At 35.3% G+C, this 24,660-nt stretch overlaps 1 protein-coding gene across 2 annotated transcripts in view; it reads right to left on the reverse strand.

Annotated features, from left to right (window-relative positions):
* The window catches only part of OXR1 (oxidation resistance 1), a 411,904-nt gene extending 388,008 nt beyond the window's left edge, over window positions 1-23,896 (reverse strand). For both annotated transcript variants that reach the window (XM_008054364.1, XM_008054356.1), the window contains exon 1: window positions 23,736-23,896. In XM_008054364.1, coding sequence (XP_008052555.1) covers window positions 23,736-23,758 — 23 coding nt within the window. In that variant the 5' untranslated portion in view covers window positions 23,759-23,896. The remainder of the gene's footprint in view (window positions 1-23,735) is intronic.
* Window positions 23,897-24,660: the final 764 nt, after the last annotated feature.

A 24,660-nucleotide genomic window follows, 5' to 3' on the forward strand; every position in this document is an offset into this window, starting at 1 on the left:
CTGTATGACCTTGGAAAAACTACTTAACCACTCTGTATCTTAGTTTTCTCATGTATAGAATGGGGATTATAACAGTTTCTATCTCTTAAAACTGTTTTGGGGGATTAGATGACTTAATATATGGAAAGTATTTAGGGCAGTGGTCAGCAAAAAGTAAACACTATGTAAATGTAAGCTAATGTTCTACTCTTATCCTAGCTAACCACTCCAGGATAAAAGCTCCAAAAAACCTAGGTTTTTGTCCATTAAGGTGTTCTCAGTACTGTTCCTAGAACTGGCACAAAACAGTCAACTAATATTTGTTGAATAAATTAGTATATAAAGCCTCAGTTACCTTATTAAAGAAAAACTTTTAAACATGAATGCATATTGCTTATTATGACATTAAAGAGTAAAAGTGTTAATCCTGCTGAAGTAAAAATTTGAATTAAGTAAAAACAAAATATCATGAAGAAAGAAATGACAGATTCTATGATTGTTACTTATATTCATGATGGATAGATTTCATATCCAAGTGCAAATGAAGCTAACCCATCTGCAAAAGACAGTGATACCCCGAAGGTCTGTCTTTCCAGTTAATATCTGGAGGCATACATTATCCAACATGAAATATCGGTTTCATTGAACTTATACTTCTTTTCAGAAGGTGAACTTAATTCTGATAAGTCAGATCTATATGTAAAAAGATAACTGGAAAATGGGTATGATCATTTTCACAAGCTTTCCAAACATATGGATTATTACTTAGCAAATAATTAAAAATGCCAATTAAAAACTCACTTAGGTGCTATAGACACAGGCATCATAGGATGGGTAGGGAGACGATATCCATGTTTGTTAATTAATACTTTGTTTCTCAAGGAAAAAAACACAGTCAAATACAGAGAGGCATCATTTGCCCAGCACTGACAGTATATGGATGTTTCCCAGAATTTAACTTTCCAAATAACCTAAACCTCCCTTTCCTTTTAGTGTTAAAATATTTTCCTGAGCAGTTTCTCAAAATGTATTCAATTCTTCTGTGCCTTTTTGCATAAAGCAGGCATTACCTGACTAGATTTAACGTTGTATAATTTAACCTTTACGTAATGACTCAGGGTCATCATTACCAAAATTAATTATTACTCTGTTATAATACAGGAATGCCCTCAGAAGTTATTGAGATTTGGAAAGCTGTTTGTTTTACTAGAGGCTTTGGGCTGCCATGATTCTTCTCTTCGTATTAGATGGATGAAGGTAAAGAAGAGAGCTGGACTGAACCCTCACTTCAGGGCCATGGAGCTCTGCTTTTAATAGCCAATAATCACTCCCATCCTTCAGGAGTTGTACAGGGATTTAGAAGCTAATTCTTAGTCACCTGAGCTTTGAGGCTGTCCCAAGAAGAAACTCTTCTGAAGTGGCAGAAAACATAAGGATCTTATTGGGCAAGGAGGACATCTACTGAAGCCCAAAGAATTTTACACTATCAGTTTCCCAGTCTAGCTCACTGACCCAAGCCATACAGCAAGGATGAACGAACCTCAAAGTGCAAGAAAGTAAAATGGTAGAATGTCTTAGGGATTGTGCTATGGAAGCTCAGCTCAGAGAACTTAACGTCCTGTGAGACCTTGGGGTAATAAATAGCACAATAGCAGTATTACGCCAACAGCAAAGGCTGCAGGTCTTTGAAGAATTGTCCTAAATGCACAGGTATGGGGTGAGAACACCATTGTTCCAGCACTTGCTAAAGAGTTAACCAAGTATTTTATTTACATCTGGGACTTTAAATGGTTTTTCTGAGACTAATGGAATTCAGATAATATTTATCTTCATCTAGTCATAAAGCATGACTTTTAGTTTTTACTGCTGTAGGAATGTGCTATATTTGCCACTATCACTTCTTCCTTCCTCTTACAGTTTCTTGCTTCTAATAAGTTACGGCCTGGGAAGTCAAAGTCTAAGCTTTCTAATATTGGATCTTCAATAAAAGGAATATTTCCTTGAAGGATTTACCATGGAAAGCATATGGGCTTTATGCAATAGACATTGCTATATCTATTTTAGGATGTAAGAGAATTTTAGACTTGATTCCTGATCCTTAATTAATGTGTTCTAGGATGACTAAGATTGCAAAATAAATTACCTTGAGATAAATAAGTTGTTACTGAAAATGGATTTAGAGTCCCTTAAGTCGCTAGCTTAGTACTGGTCTGATGCATATACTACTCAAGTGTCGCCGCACAATGAACACCTTCTGAGCAATCTCATTACTGGGAAAATTGAGTGCACTTGTATGACTGGTCTGTAGCATGTGTCCTCCAATGATCTACTTGAAATTAAATTCTATGAGAGTTGCAACCCTTGATTTAAAATGCTTTTTTTTTCATATTCTTAAAATTTTTCATATGGGAAAAGAAAAAGTAATTTTGAGCTCTGCTTGTGACCCTTGGGGTTTTCTATTACCAGCAAAATATTCCAATGCTTTCCTAGTGTCACTTTTATAAAGATTTATAAGTAAAATAAAAACAGAAGTAAAATGAGATTAATAACCTCTGAGAAATACCCAGCAATCTCAAAAGAATGACTTCCTTTCCTTGACTCATTGAGGCTCCTAGTGCAGCCTGGAAATAAAGAGAGAGGCTATGGTATTCACAGCAGATTTGGAGTATTTGGTGCTAGTTATTCCAATTGCAAACTTCTCTTAACAACTAAAAGAATGAGTGGTCGGTGTGCAGCAACATTTCCTACTACCTGCCATCCACTCCTAACATTTTATTTGAGATTATGCTTCAAGGCTAGCTAATCTTCAATTTCCATAGTTTTACATGTTTTTATTCTTATTTATATATTGAGGAATGGCACTGATGATTGCTCTCATACTCTTAGTTCTTTTGGGTACCAGCTTCCACTGTGTCTTATTAATAGCTTGAACCACTACCCCTTTACTAACTCTTATCCATTCTGTTTCCAGTTTTATATTTCAGGTGTTCATTCGTCATTACTGGGCTGCTGACAGCTTTATAATGATTCATCTTTCTGTCTCTTTCCCAGCTCCAACCATCCAACTTACCAGTTTTATATTAATCTTCTTCAAAAAGGCTTTTTAAAAGTCTGCTAAAAAAAAAAGTCAGCCTATCCACGTGATGGAATACTATATCCTAAGTTCTTTCCTAACTCCTGTCCCCAACCTTGTCTTCTCCTATTTCCTTGCACTTCCCTGCATCCCGGCTAAATTTGCAGACTCTCCCTCAAAGACTTCTGGCCCCTCTCAACGACTGTTCCCATCCAGTGAGGCCTCTTACACCATCGTATCTACTTTTCCTTCAAAGCCCATTTTCCCCTTGATTTGAAGGGAGAGGGAAAGCAGGGAAAGAAAAATAAAGGCAAGAGAGAAATGAGAAAAATCTCCATTCCATTATTTCTTACCTAGAACTGATGGCATTCACATAACAGTTCATGTTTGTTTGAGTACTCCTTAATTGTTTAGATTTTATTCTTCTTCAAGAAAGTACTTATTATTTTTGTAAGAGATGCATTATCTCCCAGAAATGCAATTCTTTTTGTGACATGGCTGACTCAGGGATGGAAGAGATAACCTCTATAGAAAAACTGACTTAAGCATATGTTTGAAAGATCGCCTCTCTGCCCCTATTCTGGTCCTCTATTTTAAAAGTCAAAGAATAAACTCGAAGTGGGCCTTCTAGTCCAACTTTCTGGTACTGGAGGGACACCAAGGGTCTGAGACAGCTCTGAACTAACATCTCTTTACAGGCTTAAAGTCCTCTGTATCCACCAGGGATCTTGTTTGCAGAGAATGTACTCTAGATAGCTTGAGTAGAAAGAATTCTATTATAGGATCATAAGAAGTTATAGATGCTCTCAACCACATCAGAAGAATGTTCTAGAAGACATTTTGTTGCTGCAGCTGCCACGCACTGCTCAGCAGTTATGATGCCAAAGGCCAGATCAGCAAGCACAGGAGTACCCCATGTTTTGCTGCCATGCCTGCACCACACTTCACACATGCCAAGACTCAGACAACTGAAACTGCTTGGTGGAGCCTAAAGCACCAGTAGAATTCTAGCAGTCAAGGAGTCTTGAAAAAGTGCTTTTCAAGTTTCCAGGCTTAGGAGTGCAAGAATAGGAGCAGAGTGGGTATCATGTGAGCTATTGTGCATTGTCTGCCCCATACACTCATCCAACAGTGAATGATTTTGCTTCTTTCAGATAACAAACTGGATAATTAAAGACCATCTAGAGACCTGATTGTGTATGTAGACCTGATTGCCCTGGAGCAAGCCTGCTGAGGTTCAAGTCACAGCTCACACACTCACTACCTGCATGACCTTGAGCATACTCTGCATTTATTTTGTCTATAAAGAGGGAATATTTGTCATTCTGAACTCCCCAGGTTGTTGTGAGGATTAAGTGCATTAAAATGTAAAGTGCTAAGCCGGGCTCGGTGGCTCAGCCTGTAATTCCGCGCCTTTGGGAGGCTGAGGTGAGTGGATTGCCTGAGCCCGCGGGTTCGAGACCCGCCTGGGCAGTGAGACCTCATCTCTACAATAAATCAAAAAATCAGCCGGGCGTGGTAGCGCGCGCCTGTAATTCCGGCTACTCGGAAGGCTGAGGCGGAAGGATCGCTGGAGCCCAGCAGGTCGAGGCTGCGGTGGCCGGGAGCGGCCACTGCACTCCAGTCTGGGTGACAGAGTGAGACTCCAACTCAAAAAAAAAAAAAAAATGTAAAGTGCTTGGAACACTGCCTGTCACATACTGAATGTTCAACACATGTTAGTTACAATTATATAATATAGCATTATATAAGATGAGTTATATTATAGGAAAGGGTGGCTTCCTAAAAATTTATGTAAGCTGAACTAAGAGCTGTGTGCATATTTATCAGAAGGCAACTTACATGAATTGCAACAAATGGAACACACGATACTTGCAAAATGCCAATGAGATGTTCTCTCTAGATTTTTTTTTTTCTAGCTTGCTGTTGCTACTAAAGAATGGAAAGGAACTTGTCATCATTCTGACTCAAATTAGTAATTGTCAGAGACTATAACTGTTGTCCCAAGGAAAGAAATGAAAACTTTCAGTCAGCATTCATCTTTAAAGGAGTGTCATAGTCCTGCCCCCGGATATCTACATTGAGTTCTGAAAAAAATCTCTCTATTTCCATCTCTGAAAAAAAAAAAAAGAAAAGAAAAGAAATACAGAGTCCAGACTGGAACTAGTATGGGAACTAACAATATGCTCTTTAATATCATATCGTTTGGGGTCAAGAATTTAAAGACAGCAAAACAACAATGAAAGCTTTTGATAACTTTAGTAACTAGAAAACTGGAAATTTCCATCTCTACAGGAAAATAAATAAAATTAGGAGCAGATCAAAGATAAGAGCTTTTCTTGATTTTGAAATCGACTTAAAACAGCTTTTCTTGTCTTTTTTGTAAAGTATCTCTGTTTATTAGAAAATTCTTTCACAGAAGGCATGTAACTCAATTGCTAATTCTGCATACTTATACTTTATGAAATCATCTCCTTCCTCAAACAGAGTTGCAGTCTTGGGATATTGCTGTCAAGGGCTGATAACTGTTGGCATACGATGCAGTATGGCACTGTCATTAGAAACGTGGGCTTGAGCTCTCCCTCTTCCTTACTGTGTGACCTCATGAAGTGCAGCAACCTCTCTCTATGTATTTTATTGTCTGTGAAATAGGTGGTAATAAGAATGCCCACTTCACTGGATTGTGAAAACATTAAACGAGACACTGTAGTAAACATTAGTTATTAATGATACCATCATTACAGAGACTCCACTTGATCTTCAGGTTAGTAACGCTTTTTAATTAAACTATCCTTTTGAGATGCAGTTTTATTTTTATTTATTTACCTTTTTTAGACAGATTTCATTTTGTCAGTCTCTTCCATAATGTAGTAGAAGTGAGTACCATACTCTACATGTGACAATTGCTACAGCAGATGAAGTCTTTTCCCTTGTCCATTCATTCTTACTCTGTACTCCTATGAATGACACCCATTATAACAGGTATGGGAGTTCCTCACACTTGGGGTATACATTGACTTTATGGAGAAATTAAATCCCTGGGTCTTTTCCTGATGTGTTACCATTATGCCAAGTCTCTTTCATTCTATAGTTTTATGGGTGATGTTTTTTCATCCTAAGTACTACATGATAAAATAATTCTGCTTAAAGGCAACCCTGACTTGGCTTTTGATTTAAGGGTTCAGACCCTTTAGGCAACAGAACAAACTAAATGAAGATGATTCCTATGGTGTGGTATTGAAAAACCAATGATATATATCTGCCTCTTCCACCAGACTCTGAGCCATGTGAGATTCAAGTTTCAATCTTGATCACCTTTTTAAGAAGTGGAACCCCCAGAACCAGAATTATCTTTTAGAGTATGGGCCCCTTGTACTACACTTAGAATTTCTTCCTCTGGATCAAATGGTCAACCAAATTTTTTATCTAGAGGTTTTGGGAAGTTTGCATCACAATTTGCTGAAGTAATTTCTTGAGCTGTGGCGACCAGGTGACCGGTTCTTCCACCATGCAATGCACCTGCCCACACCATACTGAGTGTTCAGCAGTTTTTGACCAAAAACAGTATGACCCCCATGCCCCACCCTCCCTATTCACCTGCTCTTGCTTTACACAAATTCTTTTGTTTCCCAGAATGAAAAAAGTCCTTAAAGGTAAATACTTTGCTGATGTGAAAGAGGTGGAACAAAAAACAGCAGAAGCACTAAAAACCATCAAAACCTATGAGTTCAAAAACTTTTTTTGAGCAGTGGAAAAGCATCTTGGTAGGTATACTGCATCAAACAGAGAGAACTTTGAAAATGACTGAAGTTTAAACGTGCATGAATAAATACAACATTTTTATTAAATAAATTCTGATTTTTTTGGAGTCCCCTCTCATATTTTGGGGGCAAAAGTGGGCAATCAGTACATGGTGAACTTCTAACCTCTATACAGTAATGATTTGCTCCCTTTATTTTCATCAAGCATGTGCAAGATAATCCTGATAGATCTGTGAGCATTGCATCAATTTCTTCATAATGCACTATTTCCAATGAAGCAACGACAAGGGCACACATCTGGCTTATAAGCAATACTTCATTTTAATGCAATGCTGTAGTTGCCAAGAGAACACAATACATGCCATCAATAATACATTTCCAAGCTAATACAACATGGCCTATTACAGGTGCTGAAAACAAATTTAGATGTGAGGGAAACAATGATGTTAACCATGTAAAATGCATGGGAACTTTACAAAGAGAAATATAAAAAAATCTTTCATGCTACAACCAAATTAAAATACTGATCAACAGTGTTCTTGCCTCATTACACAAGCAACACAAGGAAAGGCAAGTGCCTTTATGATCATTTATTATTAACAATGGGAAAACATGGTTTTATTAAAAGACACCTTGAAATGAAATGGACATGCTCTCCAGAGATATGGTTATAAATCCTTACTATATTCTTCAAGTCTCCCTCTTTCTTGTCCTTCCTGACATCCAGAGAGGGAAAAATAGTTAAAGGGGCATTAAACCTCTTCCTTCCAAGTAAGCTCAATATTCTTCCTCCTCAGAGTTACTATAGATGCACAGAATCAGAGTAGCTAAGTACCAAAACTCTGGACATAGCTGTCACTTGACTAAGAACACAAAACCTTGAACTACAAAACCAGGACTTAAAGATGGTTCTCCTGATTTCTGGTGAGTTAAAAGTCTGATTTCCACATATTTAGTTTCCAGATATTGAAATCACATAAACAAGAAAGTCTCATACATAAATCATAGAAACAAAAAAGAGAATCGTCTGAGGGAAGCTCACAATTTAGAAGAAATGTTTAGACTATTGTTTATTAAATTTGCTTCAGCTAAAAGATGATTAACCTTGGTAAATATTTCCCACATTTACATGCCTCCAGGAGTTATGTTATGACTGGAGGTATATTTAGGCTACTGAAATACTGAATTGCATATTCTCATTGATAAGCGTGCCCTAGACATTGGGCATGTGAGCACAAAGGCAGTAACAATAAATGCTGGGCACTCTCTTTTCTTCAAAACATTGCACTGGTTTTCTCTTCAACAAATTCCAGGCAAAACTTCTCAATTAACTATCCTGAACATAAGTGTTCACAGAGGCATTATTCATGCTAGCCAAAATGTGAAAACAACCCAAATGTCCACCAACTGATGACTGGTTAAATAAAACGTGGTATATCCATTAAAAGGCATATTGTTGGAAAATGAAGAAATGAAGTAGTGATACATGCTACAACATGCATAAATCTTGAAAACACTATGCTATGTGAAAGAAGCCAGAAGCAGAAGACCACATATTGTATGATGCCATTTATATAAAATGTTCTGAATAGGCAAATCTATTGAGACAGGAAGTAAATTAGTGGTTGCCTAGGACTGGGAGGAATGGACAAGGAAGAGAGTGGGAAATGCAGACTGACTTTTATTTCTTTTGGAGATGATGAAAATGTTCTAAAATTGTGGTGATGAATGAAAAACTCTGTGAGAATACTAAATGCTATTAAATTGTGTATTTTAAATGGGCAAATTGTATGGTATGTGAATGCTATCTCAACAAAGCTGTTATATTAAAAATACTGAGAACAAGAATAGGCAGAGAAAGCCTCCAGCAGGACACATTCCTCTTTGAGTACTTTGAACATCAAGAAACCAGGCTTATTAAACTTATATACTAAAACTTGATGCAACATTTATATTAATTAAATGTCACAAATAACAGGGAAAGAAATGATCTTGCATGCCGATAATGTTCTCTTCTTGTCAAAAAACAACTTTAAAAAATAGACGAAATATTAGTTAATATTATTAGAAAGATCTGCAGATCAATTATGCCTAAAGTCATTATTTTTGACACCATAAATCTAGATTCTAGAAATATAATTTTATGTCATCTGCTTTTAAATGTGAGCATGCATCAGAATTACCCAGAGGGCTGATTGCTGAATATAGATTGCTGAATCCCATCCCCAGGATTTCTGACTCAGTAGGGTTGGGTTGGAGCTTCTACCAAGTTCCCAGGTGATACTGATTCCACAAGCCCAGGACCACACATTAAGAACTGCTCATGGTTCTACATTAACCTATTTCAGGCTTTTTTGTGGTCATACTTATGGCTAACTTATCTTGATTTGCCTGAATATAGTTATACTAAAAAATCAAACCTGCTACATGAGCCATAGGGTATATTAGAACTGCTATAGTAGAAGAATTACTTGATTGAGAAAAAAACTATCAGATAAGACAGAATCAGTAGGGTTCTGAGGAGCTGACTTGAGTTTGAACTATAAAGCAAGACTGGGAAAGTGGTTGCAGGAGCAAAATCAGAAGGTCCCAAAGAAAGCCAGACATTGGTGAATCAGATTAATGCCAGAGAACTAAGAGAAATTGATAAAATCTTGCTTCTTGTAGGGATGTGGGAGAGGACAATGGGATGATGGTTACTAGGGTATCACTGGATCCTATTTGGCCTCTAGTTTCTGAACCACATTCTCATTTACACATGGCCCAATGGTACACCAATTCTGGCATATTCCTGACACCTGGTTATGCTGCTGTTTATACAGTGCTGCGAGCCTCACTGTACTGCTAGATATCTATCCTCATTACTTCCAGAGTTATCCCCTACAATAACCTGTCCTTACTAGTCATAGTCTTGAGTGGATATCTCTCTTCGAAAGTCTAAATGCCAAAATTCCAAAAAGATCTTAGCATGGCAGGTTGATGAGCCATCTCTAACAGGATGATGCTTGATAGAGTTATGTGTTTATTATGGACTTCTAGTTCAATGTTTGATAACCATATGGTATGACTAACAAAAACAAAGTGGAATACAACATGGCTGAGCACTGTGGCTCATGCTTGTAATCCCAGCACTTTGGAAGGCCAAGTCAGGAGGATCACTTGAGCCCAGAAATTTGAGACTAGCCTTGACAACATAGTGGGGCCTCATCTCATAAAAAATGAAAATAATCTTTATTTAAAAAAACAAAACAAAACAGAGTGCAACAGAATAAAAATGAGTTCCTGTTGCACTTAAAGGAATATACAACCAGAGAAAGAAGATAGCAGCTCATGCAGTAGGTCAAACTATATTTTCAATAGAAACAAAGACAAAATTAAGGCAAGCCCAAGGTAGAGTGAAAAGTTCTGGGATTCATGTGACAGAGTAAGGGTTAAAAAAACTGACACGTTTAGTTTGAGAAAATTTAAAGAAAAGAAGATGAGGAAAAAGCTTTTGTCAAATGATTTACTGCTACCCCCAAATAATATCAATTACAAAAAAAGAAAAACAATTTCACAGTCTAAGCTTGACACCCAGATTACTGGATTTTCTTCCCAAATATATTCACTACAGATAAGCAAATAGAGCACTGCCTTCCATGGTCAATAAATATTTTGTTCATAAATTATCCGCCCAAAAGCATTTCTGAAGTACTGAGATTAGGTACTATATTGTTGCACTATTGTTTCCCCAAATAATATGACTGTAGTACTTCCCTCTCCTATGTAATATCTATTAAAATATACCATGGACCTAATGTGCTGCGAAAGACAATTGGGAAAGTGTTATATTAAATATAGCATATATGATTCTAGGTAAAGTAAAAAAGTACTAATTAGTATATGGGACTTAGATTCAATGTAGGGGCTCATTTGTATTAACTAGAAGAGCCCAGGAGCATAATGGTAACTCACAAGGCTGAGAAGTCATGGGAAGGATTTCAGGAAAGGTTGAATTACCACTTGTTTCTGTTGACAGGATTAATGGTTTGGGTAATTAGGTGAACTAGATCAGTAGTTCTCTGACTCTTAGATTTATGAAAATATACATCTGGAAATTAGAAGTAAAGACCCACTTTGGCCTAACTACTTCCGCTTTTATAAATTAGAGACAACAATGATCATTTATAATCACCTTCATTTAATAAAAGGATGACCATTTTAATACCAAAAAGTCAGGAAGGGCATAATTTCAGACTAAGAGAAATTAGTAGCCTTAGACCAATATTAACTGTATTATTCTCATTTTACCATCTTAAACCAACATTATCTTTATTTTTCTCATCTTTTAATAAGAAGTTTTGTCATTGACTGATCCTAATTCACAAACCCAGATTTTGTAATCCATGTTCTATATAGCCTCACAGTTTCACTCCAGAAAATGTTTTACAACTTTAGGTTAATGCCCTGTCAATGTCAGGCAATAATTTATGAAGATGAGAAAAGGGAAAGAGACAGTTAGAAAGGGCAGAAGATGACAGGACATGGATCTGAGGAAATTTTCCCAAAGAGTAGATATTAAATATCAAAAGAACAGAATGGGAACAGGATTGTTTTTATCTTTTAAGTATCTGCAAAGTTTTCACGTTAGCTCAAATGAACCACACAGCTCTAGTCACAGCTGGAAATATAGCCACAAAACTCAGTGACTGATGACAAATGTCTGCATACAGAAGTTGAGGTAGGAGAATCGTGTGAGGTCAGCAATTGGAGACTAATATGGGCAACATAGCAAGACCCCATCTCTCTATATATATATATTTTTAATTAGCCAGGCATGGTGGCATGTGCCTGTTGTCCCAGCTACTGTAGAGGCTGAAGCTAGAGGATCACTTGAACCCAGCAGTTCCAAGTGGTAGTGAGCTATAATTGTGCCACTGCACTCCAGTCTGGGCAACAGAGCAAAACCGTATCACTAAAAAAAAAAAAAAGACAAAAATAATTAAGAGAAGTCTGCATACAGAAGATACAATAGGCATAGAATAGCCTCATGGGAACAAATGACCTCCTTTTCCAATGTTGTGCTTTTATTTATTCATTTTTTAACTGAAACCTTCAACCTACAGTATATACACATTCTCTGTTCTAGTGCCTAGCTGGGAATCTGACTGAAGGCACTGGTGAATGTCCAGCCAACTGTGAAAGGAAAGTGCCTGCTGGGTACCTGTTGCCAGGATTGCATAGGACGACCCTACCCTCCTCCTATTAAACAGACATTTAGTGGAGATTACAACTGGGAAGCAGAAGTTTCATATGTCTTCCCATACATGTTCTGGGAACAACTATAGTTCATCATATGACTTCAAGTGATCACATTACTACTTCAAGAAAAGTACTTTCTCTTATTCATTTCATAAGAACCTAGAATAAACAATAAATGTTTTCACAATGCGAGCAAACCAACAGATGCCTTTAAAATCTTCTCGTATCATCATCTTCACGATGATCTCAAATATCTAGCTAGTTTTCCATAAAACACTAAAAGGAATATTAGGGATTGAAAAAGATCATCAAAATTTCAATGAGCTTTATTTTATGCAATTTTTTTATCTGAATTCAATTTTATGATACTATAAAAACCCTAGGGAAAATGTCTAATTGAAAATGCACACAGAACACCACTTAGTCTGATTTTCAATTTTTTTCGTCACAGTCATGAAAGCACTTTGTATCAGTAATCTAAAACCAAAGAGTAGTTAGTCTAACCTAATTTTTTTTTCAATTCTTGGAGTAAAACCAATTTTCAGTTACAGCAGGATTCTATGAAGCTAGTGTGCAGAAAGCTGAAAAATTATCTGGAACTATAATGTCCCTCCTACATGAAATTTATCATTCAGAAAAAATGGTGGATATCTCAGAGCCCCAGTTTTTCCCCATGAGCTTGAGACTGAAATAAAGAGGCCACCAGGCTCTTTAGAAAATCATCCTTCAGGAAGATTATTCTGTCCCTGATACTGCTGCTAGGCTGCTCTGATTACTTAGCACTGAAGTTGCAAAAATCTTGCATCATTTTATCTAAACAGACCTAGAAATCTTGCATCATCTTAGCTAAACAGATCTAGTATAAAAGAAAATTTTCACTTATGTTCAACCTTGTATCCATAATTAATAGTTTCAACTCACCAAATACCATTACGTGACCTCTATAAGCATGAATGTGAGAACGTTTAACTTTACACTTCTAGTTATTATGAAAAAATAGAGATATTTCTTAATTCTTGGAAACAGCACTAATGAGTTAAATAATATAAGCAATTAATTGATTTTGATTATAATAAAAAATGGCTTTCTCTGAATCACCAGTAAGAAAATTGCAATGTTGCCTAATATAGAAAATATAATTATTAAAAAGTAAAGGAAATGTATAAATTTTAAATATAACTATAAAGTGGTAGCAGGAAAAAATTAATCATAACCATATGGAGATATTTCCCAGACATCAAATGGTAAATGTCTACAGGAAGAGGATGAATTTAGCCATGCCTCATTATGTAGGCAATTATTTATACGTGGACTCAACTAGGCTGAATATTTATATGCTTATAAGATCATTTTATCCCTTTCTAGGCAATTACGTTGCATTGAGCTCTCTCAATACACTGAATCTGCCAAGCCACAGTTGAGAGGTGGTAAACATCCATGAATGACTTTTTCTATAATGTGTACCATATACCATTGACAGAACTTTGGATTGGATCCAATTTTAAGTAACTCACAATATATCAGAGGTTCCAGACTTTTTAATTTTATGTTCCAATTAAAAACTACAACAACAAGATATTGGTGATTCCTAAAAGTTCTAAAAATTGATCCAGCAATCACCCTTCTGTGAATATACCTAGAGAAACTAAAATCATTCTATAAAAAGATACCTGCACATGCCTGTTTATTGCAGCAGTATTTACAATAGCAAAAATATGGAATCAACAGTGCTGTTCATCAAAAGTGGACTAGATTTTTAAAATGTGGTACACATACATGAAGGAATATTACACGGTCATAAGGAAGGACAAAATTATGGATTGTGCAGCAACTTGGATGGATTTAGAGTCTACCATACTCAGTAGTAATCTATCACAGAAAGAAAGACCTGAATACCACATGTTCTCATTCATAAGGGGACCCTGAACATTTATCATAATACTATAAGAAAGGGATTGGCAGTAGTGGGACACTGCCTGGGGTGGAGACACACATAACATCAATAAAGGAAACTGATCTTGAACCAGGCAAAGTGGGATCCAAAGAGAGGCCCAAATTTTACCTGCATCATGACCATTTATCTACCTAATCTTTAAAATAAATAAATAATATATATTATAAGTAAATAATATATATGATATTATATATATACACTATATATTATATATTATATTTAGTATATATATACCCTATCTTCCATCTATAACTAGCAACATAAAAGAAATCATATTTTACCATGAAAAGTGCAGAAAGGTAATCTTAGAATAAAGATGAATTTTATCCAAGAAAGGACACCTAGTAATTTTGTCAACATTCACTTTATAGCATATGTTAGCACCTGGAAGGATGATTATTACATTTGGTTTCTCACTGAGACCATAGACACAATAAACAATTGGCATAGATAATTAAATATTTAATGCATTTTTGTGTTTATATATTGACATTAAAATTTATAGAAATGAGAGAATATTTCAAATAAGCATAAAATGCAAACTGTATAATAATAATAATACGGTCGTCCCTTAGTATCTGTGGGGGATTGGTTCTAGGACCTCCCAAGGATTTCGAATTTCAAGGTTGCTCAAGTTCCTGATATAAAATGACATAGTATTTACACACATCTTCCTGCATGCTTTAAATCATCTCTGGATTCCTTATAATACTTAACACAATGTTGACACAACACATCACTTTATTTGTGTGGATTCAATGTAATACTTTGTATATGGCAAATTCAAGTTTTGTTTTTTAGGACTTTGTGAAATTTTTTTTCCCTCAAATATTTTCAATTCACAGTTGGTTAAATCTACAGAGGTGAAACCCACAAATATGGAGGATCAACTGTATAATCTCAAATTTTACAATTTACAAAAACATTCATCTACGATAAAAAATCTTTCATGCAAGACAAAATGTTTTATAGATGAAATCTCTTTTCTACAGGTTGAGTATCCCTTACCTAAAATACTTGGGACTGGAAATGTTTCTGAATTCGATTTTTAAAAAAATTTAAAATATTTGCATATACATAATGAGATATCTTGGGGACAGGACCCGAGTCCAAACACAAAATTCATTTATGTTTCATCTATGCCTTACACATAGCTGGAGGTAATTTTATACAACATTTTTAATAATTTTGTACATGAAACAAAGTTTTGACTGTGACCTGTCACATGAAATCAAGTGTGGAATTTTTCATTTGTGGCAACATATCAGTGCTCAAAAAGTTTCAGATTTTGAGCATTTCACATTTTAGATTTTCATATTAGGCATGTTCAACTTGTATCATGTCTTTAATTATTCAAATGTGTCAGATTTGCTAAATTTCTAAAATAAATAAAAATGAGAAACTGGTTATATTCATGAAAAAGGTTTATTTTCATTACCTTACTATGCTTTCTTTTATTATAACTTATTAATCAAATATAGTATGTGCTTATATTATGAACATAATATGAATTATTTTCATAAACGTTGAAGAACACAGAGAAATCCCTTTGAATTTAGGAAATGGATAATGTTAAGACTCTGTTCCCAAATTCAATCTTTCCCATTATTGAATTTTTCCAAATACATATTTTATATGAAATTTCTCCTGCAACCTGGTAAGTCAGGGCAAAGTTTCTCATCACATTTAGAATACAATCAAGTCTTCTTCTTGGCCTACATGACCCCCACTACCTCTCTGAACTCAGTTCCCAGGACTCAACACTTTATTGGCTGTTTTCTATCTACTGGCTTCCTTGATGGTTTCCCAAACACACCAGATACATTTCAAACTCAGGAACTTTGCCCTTCCAGTGTCTCTGCCTGAAATGCTTTTCCTCTAAGAGTTGGATAGCTCATTCCCTCTTGGCTTAAATGCCACTTCCTTTGAGAGACCTTTCCTTACCCACTCCCTATGGTCCATGATCATACTCTGTCCTTTGTATTGGTTATCCTGAAGAATACATATCACTATGTGTAATACATATTTGCTTATCTGTTTATATCTCTCTTCAGCATTAGAATGTGAGCTTCATGAGAGCAGGGATTTCTGTTTCATTCATCATTCTGTATTGAAAATTGTATATTGTAGGTACTCACAAATATTTGCTGACTGAATAAGTGAATGAATATAAACATAAGATAAAATATTTTTAATTTACATAAAAGCAATGAAGTGCTAGTTTAGATATAATTAAACTATACTAGTTCATCTCCCTAATTGTGCAAGAATTATTGCAAAATTACTATTCATTTATAAACTTACTTTATTCTCAAGACTTATAACAATAAACCTACTCTTAAAAGAACATAAAATCAAGTATAAATGAATGGATTGAATTCTTTTAGTGATCATTTAATTGTGTTGAAAGTGTTTCTTTTTCCCCCTTGATTAAATTGGAATAATTTTAAAGTCAAATCAGAATCCCTTCACAACTTTAAACAAATGAGCAAAAACATCTTTAAAAGATCCAATACATAAACAAAAATAAGTTTGAGAATTACACTAGAATAGCACAATAACTAGTAATTTAATACACTGATGGCAATGATGTTTAAGTCCATTTTATTTGATCATGCTGAAAATAACATCCTTTAGCCTATATAATCATTTTAATACTACAATTATTTCATAGATTATTCACCTATCTTTATCTTAATTGTTCAAGTCCAAAAGGGGATGGTATTTAATAACTTTAGCCTTAAGTGTTGTAATGGATTACTCAGTTGTATGTTAAAGCTTCTACAGTCTAAGAAAAAAATAGTGTCATTATTCACTGTAGTTCTTTCAAAAGAGAATAAATTATGATTCCTCTGAGAATGATGAAAAGATCTATTTCAAAGTATATATTTATATTCTTTAACCTGGATGATATTCAAATGGAAGATGATACATGTGACCCATTATCAATCCCTGAAGAATACATGATTTTAGTGTTTCTATTCGTCTCCCAATACTGGTAGTGAGATGGTGATGACCAACTATTTCTAATGACTTGTGGACAGTAGCAAAATCGTGAAGGTGGTTTGGTCAAAGTCACAGGTCTAGGCTTTGGCTATGAAAAAGAATGGAACTAATTAGTCTCTGTGGGGATTGAACCTGCAACCTCAGATTCATTAGCTTCACAAGAAAGCCAACTCGTCTAAATGGACCAAAACTTGCCCAACAATTATTTGCAAAGATGTGATTTATGTCTAGTTGGCATTAGTTTTTATGAACAATATTAAAATATTCTGATTTTACTAATTGTTTGATTATTTAAGGAGAAATAATTTGAGGTAGATAAAAGAAGAAAAATATCCAGATTTCCTATACATTTTTTATTTAAAAAAACTATAAAAGCACATAGCTCAAAGCCAAAAATGGTTGAGGATTCTAAAAATATAATGTATATTCTTAAAGTGTCAATCTCAAATAAAAATAGTATAATCATTTTTAAAATAAAGGGATTTCAACTTGAAATGGCGTATTTTGAATAGAAAGTTATATTGAAATTTTGCAGAATTAATTGACTTTAAATCAAATGGTCATATTTTATCTTAAAATTTCATGTAATTTAGGGGGCATATTTTCATTCTTCTTGAGCTTTTGCTTTGGGTATTTTATTCTCTTTTCTTCTCCTATGTTATTTTCTCCTAATTTATTCTCCCTAAATCTGACTTTCTCTTTTCCTGATAAGCTGATTATTCCCACTTAACATGAGAATTCTTTGGTTTTAGGTCTCAAATCCACATTATTCCCAACACTTTAACATAATAGTCATTCATTCATTCAACATGCACTTGTCTTGCTGACAAATACTTATTATCTCATCAACTAAGCTTTTCTTATTACATAGAGATCTCTTTTTTCACTTACAAATATCAGTTTTATATTTATGTCTAACCTTTTCTTTTTTTTCCTTTTCAACAATAAGACTCTTGACAGTACAGACTTCTTCCTCTTTATTGTAAAACTAGGGCTAACAACTTCCCTTACAATCTCTATTTGTCCACATTCTGTTTTCCCTTGTAGGTTCTGATCTCTCTATTCCACCCCCCTCCTGTAAATACTAGTACACTAGGGCTATCCCCGAGAGCCTGTAATTTAATAGTGTAAACAGGACAAGTAGTTTGCAGAATTGTGGCTATCACAACTTTTGAGGAAAGATCCTGATTCCTCCTTTCCCTTCTTTAAAATAAACTGCTTCTGTCTCTCCAGAGTATTTTCCTCCAAAATTCAGGTGCCAAAGATTGATTTGTGTCTTCATTTTTAATTAAATAATAACTTAGCTATAACTATTATAAAATATGAATTATCTGACAAAGCAAAGTTTCTACATTTATAATTTTGCATATTCCTCAGCCTAGTAGCTTATAAAATTATTACTTGTGGATAAAAAGGATAATTCAAATGAGTTTTCATCTTCTATTAGAGTGCTTTTGAACGTGCCAACACTCATAATAATATTTGAGTATAAGACTATCAGTAAAGATTATTTGCCACTTGTAAATTTAGCCAGTACATTAATAACTTTCACTATTCAGTTTGTTATTTTTCCAATCTGTAGACATGCATAACAGAATATTTCGTTGACTTTTTGATAAAGCTCTATTAACCAACTGCAATATTTCTTAATTACCAGCACATTGTTCAACGTTTAGGCAGAATTAAATCTGGTGACAGGCTTGGCATACAGGATGGATCTTTTTTTAAAATAAAAAAAAGGAGATGAGTTGACAAGGCACTTTCCCCAAAATAAATAATTTTTTTCCAGGGCCTTGGCGTCTACAATCCAAGTAGTTGTAACAAGATAGGGTCCCATTGAGTACCTTGAATGGCATTGAACTTTGCAACTCAAAAATATTTAAATAATTTTCCCAGCTGGACATAATGGCTCAAATATATAATCCCAGCATTTTGGAATGCCAAAGTGGAAGGATCACTTGAGGCCAGGAGTTCAAGATCCACCCACAATATAGTGAGACCTCATCTCCACAAACATTCAAAAAATTAGCCAGGCATGGTGATCCATATCAGTAGTCTCAGCTAAGCAGGAGGCTGAGGCCAAAAGCATCACCTGAGCCCAGGAGGTCGAAGCTGTGGTGAGCCATGATTATGCCACTGCACTCCAGACTGGGTGACAGAGTGAAACTCTGACTAAAAAAAAAAAATTCCATTAGAAGAATTTACAATAGAAAAGAAGAAAACCAGAAGACATTATTTACTGGTCATTATCCGTGATGATAAGGCTCTGCAGCTATCAAATGAGGTGATGGTCATAGAAACTGGTCAGAGACAATATAAGATGACAAGTTATCATGCATGGTTTGAGTCTGTTTTTTGAAAGAAAAAAAAGGTGAATATAGGCAGAAAATAACATACCTCGGCATTTTTAACAGGTTTTCTGTAAATGGTAGAATTTAGGTCATTTTTTAATTTCTGCTTTACAATTTGCTATAGTTTTTGAATCTTTCTTATTTCTTTATATTTAGGAATAAATGCAAAATATATAGTTGCATTTCTGGAAAATAAGTCATCTTATCCTAAGCAGAAAATATAGATATCCATTTTGTTTACAAAAATACTCTGAACATACCTTTTATCTTTTAGAGCAATTATCATATTAAATAAGAGTTATCTGATTACTTACCAGTAATTTTCTGGCTAAAGAAATGAGCTCCATAAAAGCAGTCATGACTTTTAATCAACACTGTTCTCCATGTGCACAGCACATGGCACATTATAGATGCTCAATGAATTTCCACTTGCTACTTGGTTTTTTTCCTTTCATCCAGTGATTTATTTCTCCTGTACTAGGCCCTAATTGAATTGCCTTCATCTCTTCATAATGCCATCCAGTCTTTAACATACTTTGGGACAAAAACTGAAGTGTACGCAGGCATAATAGTAAAAAACAATTTGGGGTCACAAATATGTCATTTGGCAAAATCAGTTGAGCCTCTACTAGGATATTTCTCAAAATACTGAGACCTTCCTTCCACTACTAGATCAAGTACTTCTACTCCCTTGGGCACCATCACACCCTTAGCCCCCACTCTGTTAGTGTTATTGTATATGTGTTGACCAGTATTCCATCTCCTTTTAATTATCTCTACTACCAGAAACAAACGTTATCCTCAGATCATAGCTGGAACCTGTCATTGTTCATGGATGTCTGCAATTGTTTCTGTACATACCTTTGTTTCTATCTCAACCAGCATCAAGTTAATCACTGTCTCCCTCCCTCTCATAATTATTTATTAAATAGGAAGATTCATGAAACATTTGTTTTTGTCTTCACGTGTCTCTTAACACTCAATTCCTGTTGTTCTCCTTTTCCTATTGAGACTGAAGTTTCCTGGAAACTTGAAAGTATCCTAGATAGTCTTGTTTGTTGGTTTGAGGTTCTGCATGAACAGGCTAAATTATTTTATATATTTCTTCAAGTATCATACTCATAACTAAGAGCAAAAAAGTCTTTAATATATAAAAGAGATAATTGCTTTATACAAAGTAGTCAAAAAAAGAGAGCATTGCTTGGGTAGTTGTAAATATGCATGTAAGTATTCTAACCTATACTTTCTAAATTCCTGGGTTGCCTACAGGGATCACAGTAGGCACAGAGTTAAGCTGCAGAGTTAAATTTAAAAATCAACACATGAATGAGGTCAGATAATACAGTCTCCCAGTAGGTAGACCAAATTGTTCACAGATTGAAGGACGTTTTGGCAGTAAGCTCAGTGCTAACCCTGACAAGAAAGCCAAGCTGAGGAGTTAGGCAGAAGTGGAAATGGGAAGAATCATAGCAACAATGCTGACACTGTTACTCTAATTCCTCCACATGAAGCAGGTGCCCTGTGAGGCAGACTTCTGTGTCTGGCAGATACATCCCTATTGACAGGTATATCCAGCTGGGTATACTCTATCCTGATTCCTTTGAACACAGAAGGCATACACCTCTCTCCTTGCTGTGATTATGTGATCATCTGCCACACTTCTGATTTAGATTCCATGTAGTTTTCTACAATAGTCAGAGAATGCACTAGTCAGGCTAAATCAAGTATGCCATGCACTTAAAATTTACATGCCTTGTTTTGAATTAAAAATCTGTGAGCCCAGTTCATGTTCCCATCAGTCAGCATATTCATGTCTTAGTTTTTGGATTTCAGAATAGAAATCCAGAGCATGGCCTATAATAACTTCACTAAATTAATGTTAACTCTGTGAAGGATTCCCATGAAGAAGTGATGAGTTACTATCCATCCTTATTCAAATATTGATAAGACAATCATTCCCCAAAATATAGATGAGAAAAGTTAGGAAATATAGAAGAATTACAAATGTTAATGTGACTGAAGAAGATTAATGATTTCTAAATAAGGTGTAAGTGACGTAAATCTGTTACTTGTTCTGCTTGTCTTAGGTTTACTTTTTCTTCTCCTTCCCTTCTAGCATTTGGACAGCCCAAATGTTAAAAGGGAGAACAGAGATACCAAATATTGCACAGTTATATGGTGGGGTGACACTGGTAAAAACAAATTAACAGCTCTCTGTGTAGAAATCTAATGTGGAAAAGTGGTTATAGCTAGAATCAAGGACACTGCTGAATGAAAACATCCAAGAATCATTTTTGCAAAATGTGAACCTGTGACATGGAAAGACTTCTTATAAACTTCAGATATGTGAATTCCTTCACAATTTTAAGTTTTCTTTTACGATGATAACATTTATTTACCATGGCATTACCTGCTTTGTATGTTTTCACTCATTTCCACTGCACGCACTTACAGAACATCTGCTAAAATCTAGGGGCTAGGCTAGACAATTGGGCTGGAACCAAGACACACAAGCTTTCTCTTTGTAGTGTTCTCTGTGTTTTGGATGACAAATCATCACATCACATCAAAGCTGCTGAGAATGGAGGTATACACCAAGGACAGGCCCCAGTGTTAGCCTTCCCTGACTCTGTGAACCAGGCCACACTGCGTGCTATCTTGAACTAGGACAATCATATCTGTTTTAAACTTTTCTACCTCTTCCTCCACCTGTTCCTCTTCCTTCTCCTCTTCCTCTTCCTTTCTCTTCACCCTTCTCCCACCCTTTCCCCTCCTCTCCTCCTCCTTTGGCATGCTGCCTGCTTTTTTGCAGACTCATCTCATACACATATGTTTGTCAGGGTATAATTTATTTAAATAAATGTATCACTGTCTTCTAGGGGTTCACAATTGTTCACAAGTTCAAAGGAAATTTGTTTTTAAGTATAATTTTATTTTAAAAATAATAAAAGGAAAACATATTATGCAGCAACAATTTATAATTTAAATATACTTTGTTCCATTATTTACAGGATATATTTTAACTTCTTTCTTTTTTTTTTCAAACAGAGATTCTCAGCACCCAGGCCTAAGGATCCAAGGATCCTTTGAGAGTCCATAAAAAGTAGGTCCTTCAGGAACACTACTCTAAATCTCAACAATTATATTGTTTGCTCTAAAGAAATTGCTTACTTAACTAAAAATAAATGTATGGAGTTAAGTTGAATCAGGAACAACTCTTTAATCTGATGCTCTCTGTAGTTCTACCATAAACCAAAGAGCAAGGATTAAGTGGGCTCTTAAGGAAATGGAAACAATCACCAGATTTTCCTTGCATTCACATACTAGATACCATAAATCTGTATAAATATCACCTATCAATTTCTATATTAAAAAAAATTAAAGTTCAATAAATGGTTTCAAATTAATGTCTACTAGTATTGCTCTTTATTGCCACAGAAAAGTTGATTATTTTCCAGAAAAAATCTTTATGCTTTTTAAAAAAATCACAGCTTTTAAACATGAAGATTATTGAGAATGCCAGCTATTTAGAGATATGCATGTATAAAGATATTTTCTCTTCTTTCTTTCTTTCTTTCTTTCTTTCTTTCTTTCTTTCTTTCTTTCTTTCTTTCTTTCTTTCTTTCTTTTTTTTTTTTTTTTTTGAGTTAGAGTCTCAGTGTCACCCAGACTGGAGTGCAGGGGCCGCTCCCAGCCACCGTAGCCTCGACCTGCTGGGCTCCGGTGATCCTTCCGCCTCAGCCTTCCAAGTAGCTGGAACTACAGGTGCGCGCTACCATGCCCAGCTAATTTTTTGATTTATTGTAGAGATGAGGTCTCGCCTGTCCAGGTGGGTATCGAACCCGCGGGTTCAGGCAATCCACTCACCTCAGCCTCCCAAGGGCACGGGATTACAGGCTGAGCCACCGGGCCCGGCTTATATTTCAGTTCCATTCAGTTTAATTTGGGTAGATTGGTTGAAATCTAAAGCCTGAAGAAAAGAAGTATTGAAGAGCAAATATCTACCCCACCCTACAGACACCCTTATAGTTGGCTAGTCCTTTATCTGTGAATATACCAGTAGAAGAAATATGGAAAGGATATTATATTACTAGTCCTCTCTCCCCTAGGGTATGTTGGAAAGAAAGGTGTTAGATATCACTGGAATTCAGTGAGGCTTGAACCCTTTCCAGAGTCCCCAGGGACTGTAACACTGAAAGTGTCAGAACTTTAATTTTAGGTTGCTTTCCTTATCCTAACATATGACAGCAATCTTTGGAAACCAAATTGTTAACACTTTCTCTGCCCAAGTTCTGACAATACAACTCTCTCACAAAATACTCCTCATGATATATTCATTTGCATGTAAGGATAGAAAATGATTCACTCACCAAGATAGATTAGATACAGACATTGCAGCAATTTGTGGAGGAGTTGTCTCTTGATTTCACAATAGGGAATTAGCAGGTCAAGTCGACAACACCACTGGGAGTTTCAGCTTTTCTATCAGAATGATGCACAAACCACTTTGTTACTCACGGTTTGAGAGGACCTATAAAGAAAAGAAACACAGTGATATCTCTAGTACCTGGTATATGTGACTCATCAAATTTATTTCACCCAGATCAATAATTTTTTCAGGTGTAAGACACACAAAAGAAAATATTTTTTTTCTATGAATAGAAGACATGTCATAAACCAAAGATAAAATAAAACTATCCATATCATTACCTGAATGCCTTACCATGAAAACAAATGGAAAAGTTAATAAAATATTCATTCCCTGGAGTAGAGAACACAGAGAAAGAACAGAATGTGTTTCTAGAGGCAGCAAATATTTTCTCCTTGTGGCTATACTCTCTAAGTCAGTTTTCTATACCATGAGAAAAGGACCAGACCAAAGCTCCTGATTCGCCCATAGCAGATATTTAAAAAAATTCCTTGGCACAAGTTATAATCACATACAAAAACCATATTTTCCTTTCATTTCCTTTTTAACAAAAAATCATTCACTACTACATCTGAGGGGATAAGAATTCATTTTGAGTAACACGAGGGAGGTAAGCCAGTGTGTATTTACATAACAAACACCTGCATACACTTTTTTGAATCATCTACTATATACAGTGTCCTATGATCTTGAACTAAAATTTTCATTGAATACAATTAAGTCCACAGTAGTATGCTAGCACTTTAATCAGTTCAGGTCCTTAATCCAGTTTTGTTCAATTACACAAATATTTACTGAGCATATAGTATATGCACATATGCTATCCTAGCTATAGCTCAGAGATGAAAGTGGATGACACAAGAAGA

Source organism: Carlito syrichta, unplaced genomic scaffold (genome assembly GCF_000164805.1).
Source record: "Carlito syrichta isolate Samal-C Ts95f unplaced genomic scaffold, Tarsius_syrichta-2.0.1 Scaffold78725, whole genome shotgun sequence".
In the NCBI taxonomy this organism is placed as follows: domain Eukaryota; kingdom Metazoa; phylum Chordata; class Mammalia; order Primates; family Tarsiidae; genus Carlito; species Carlito syrichta.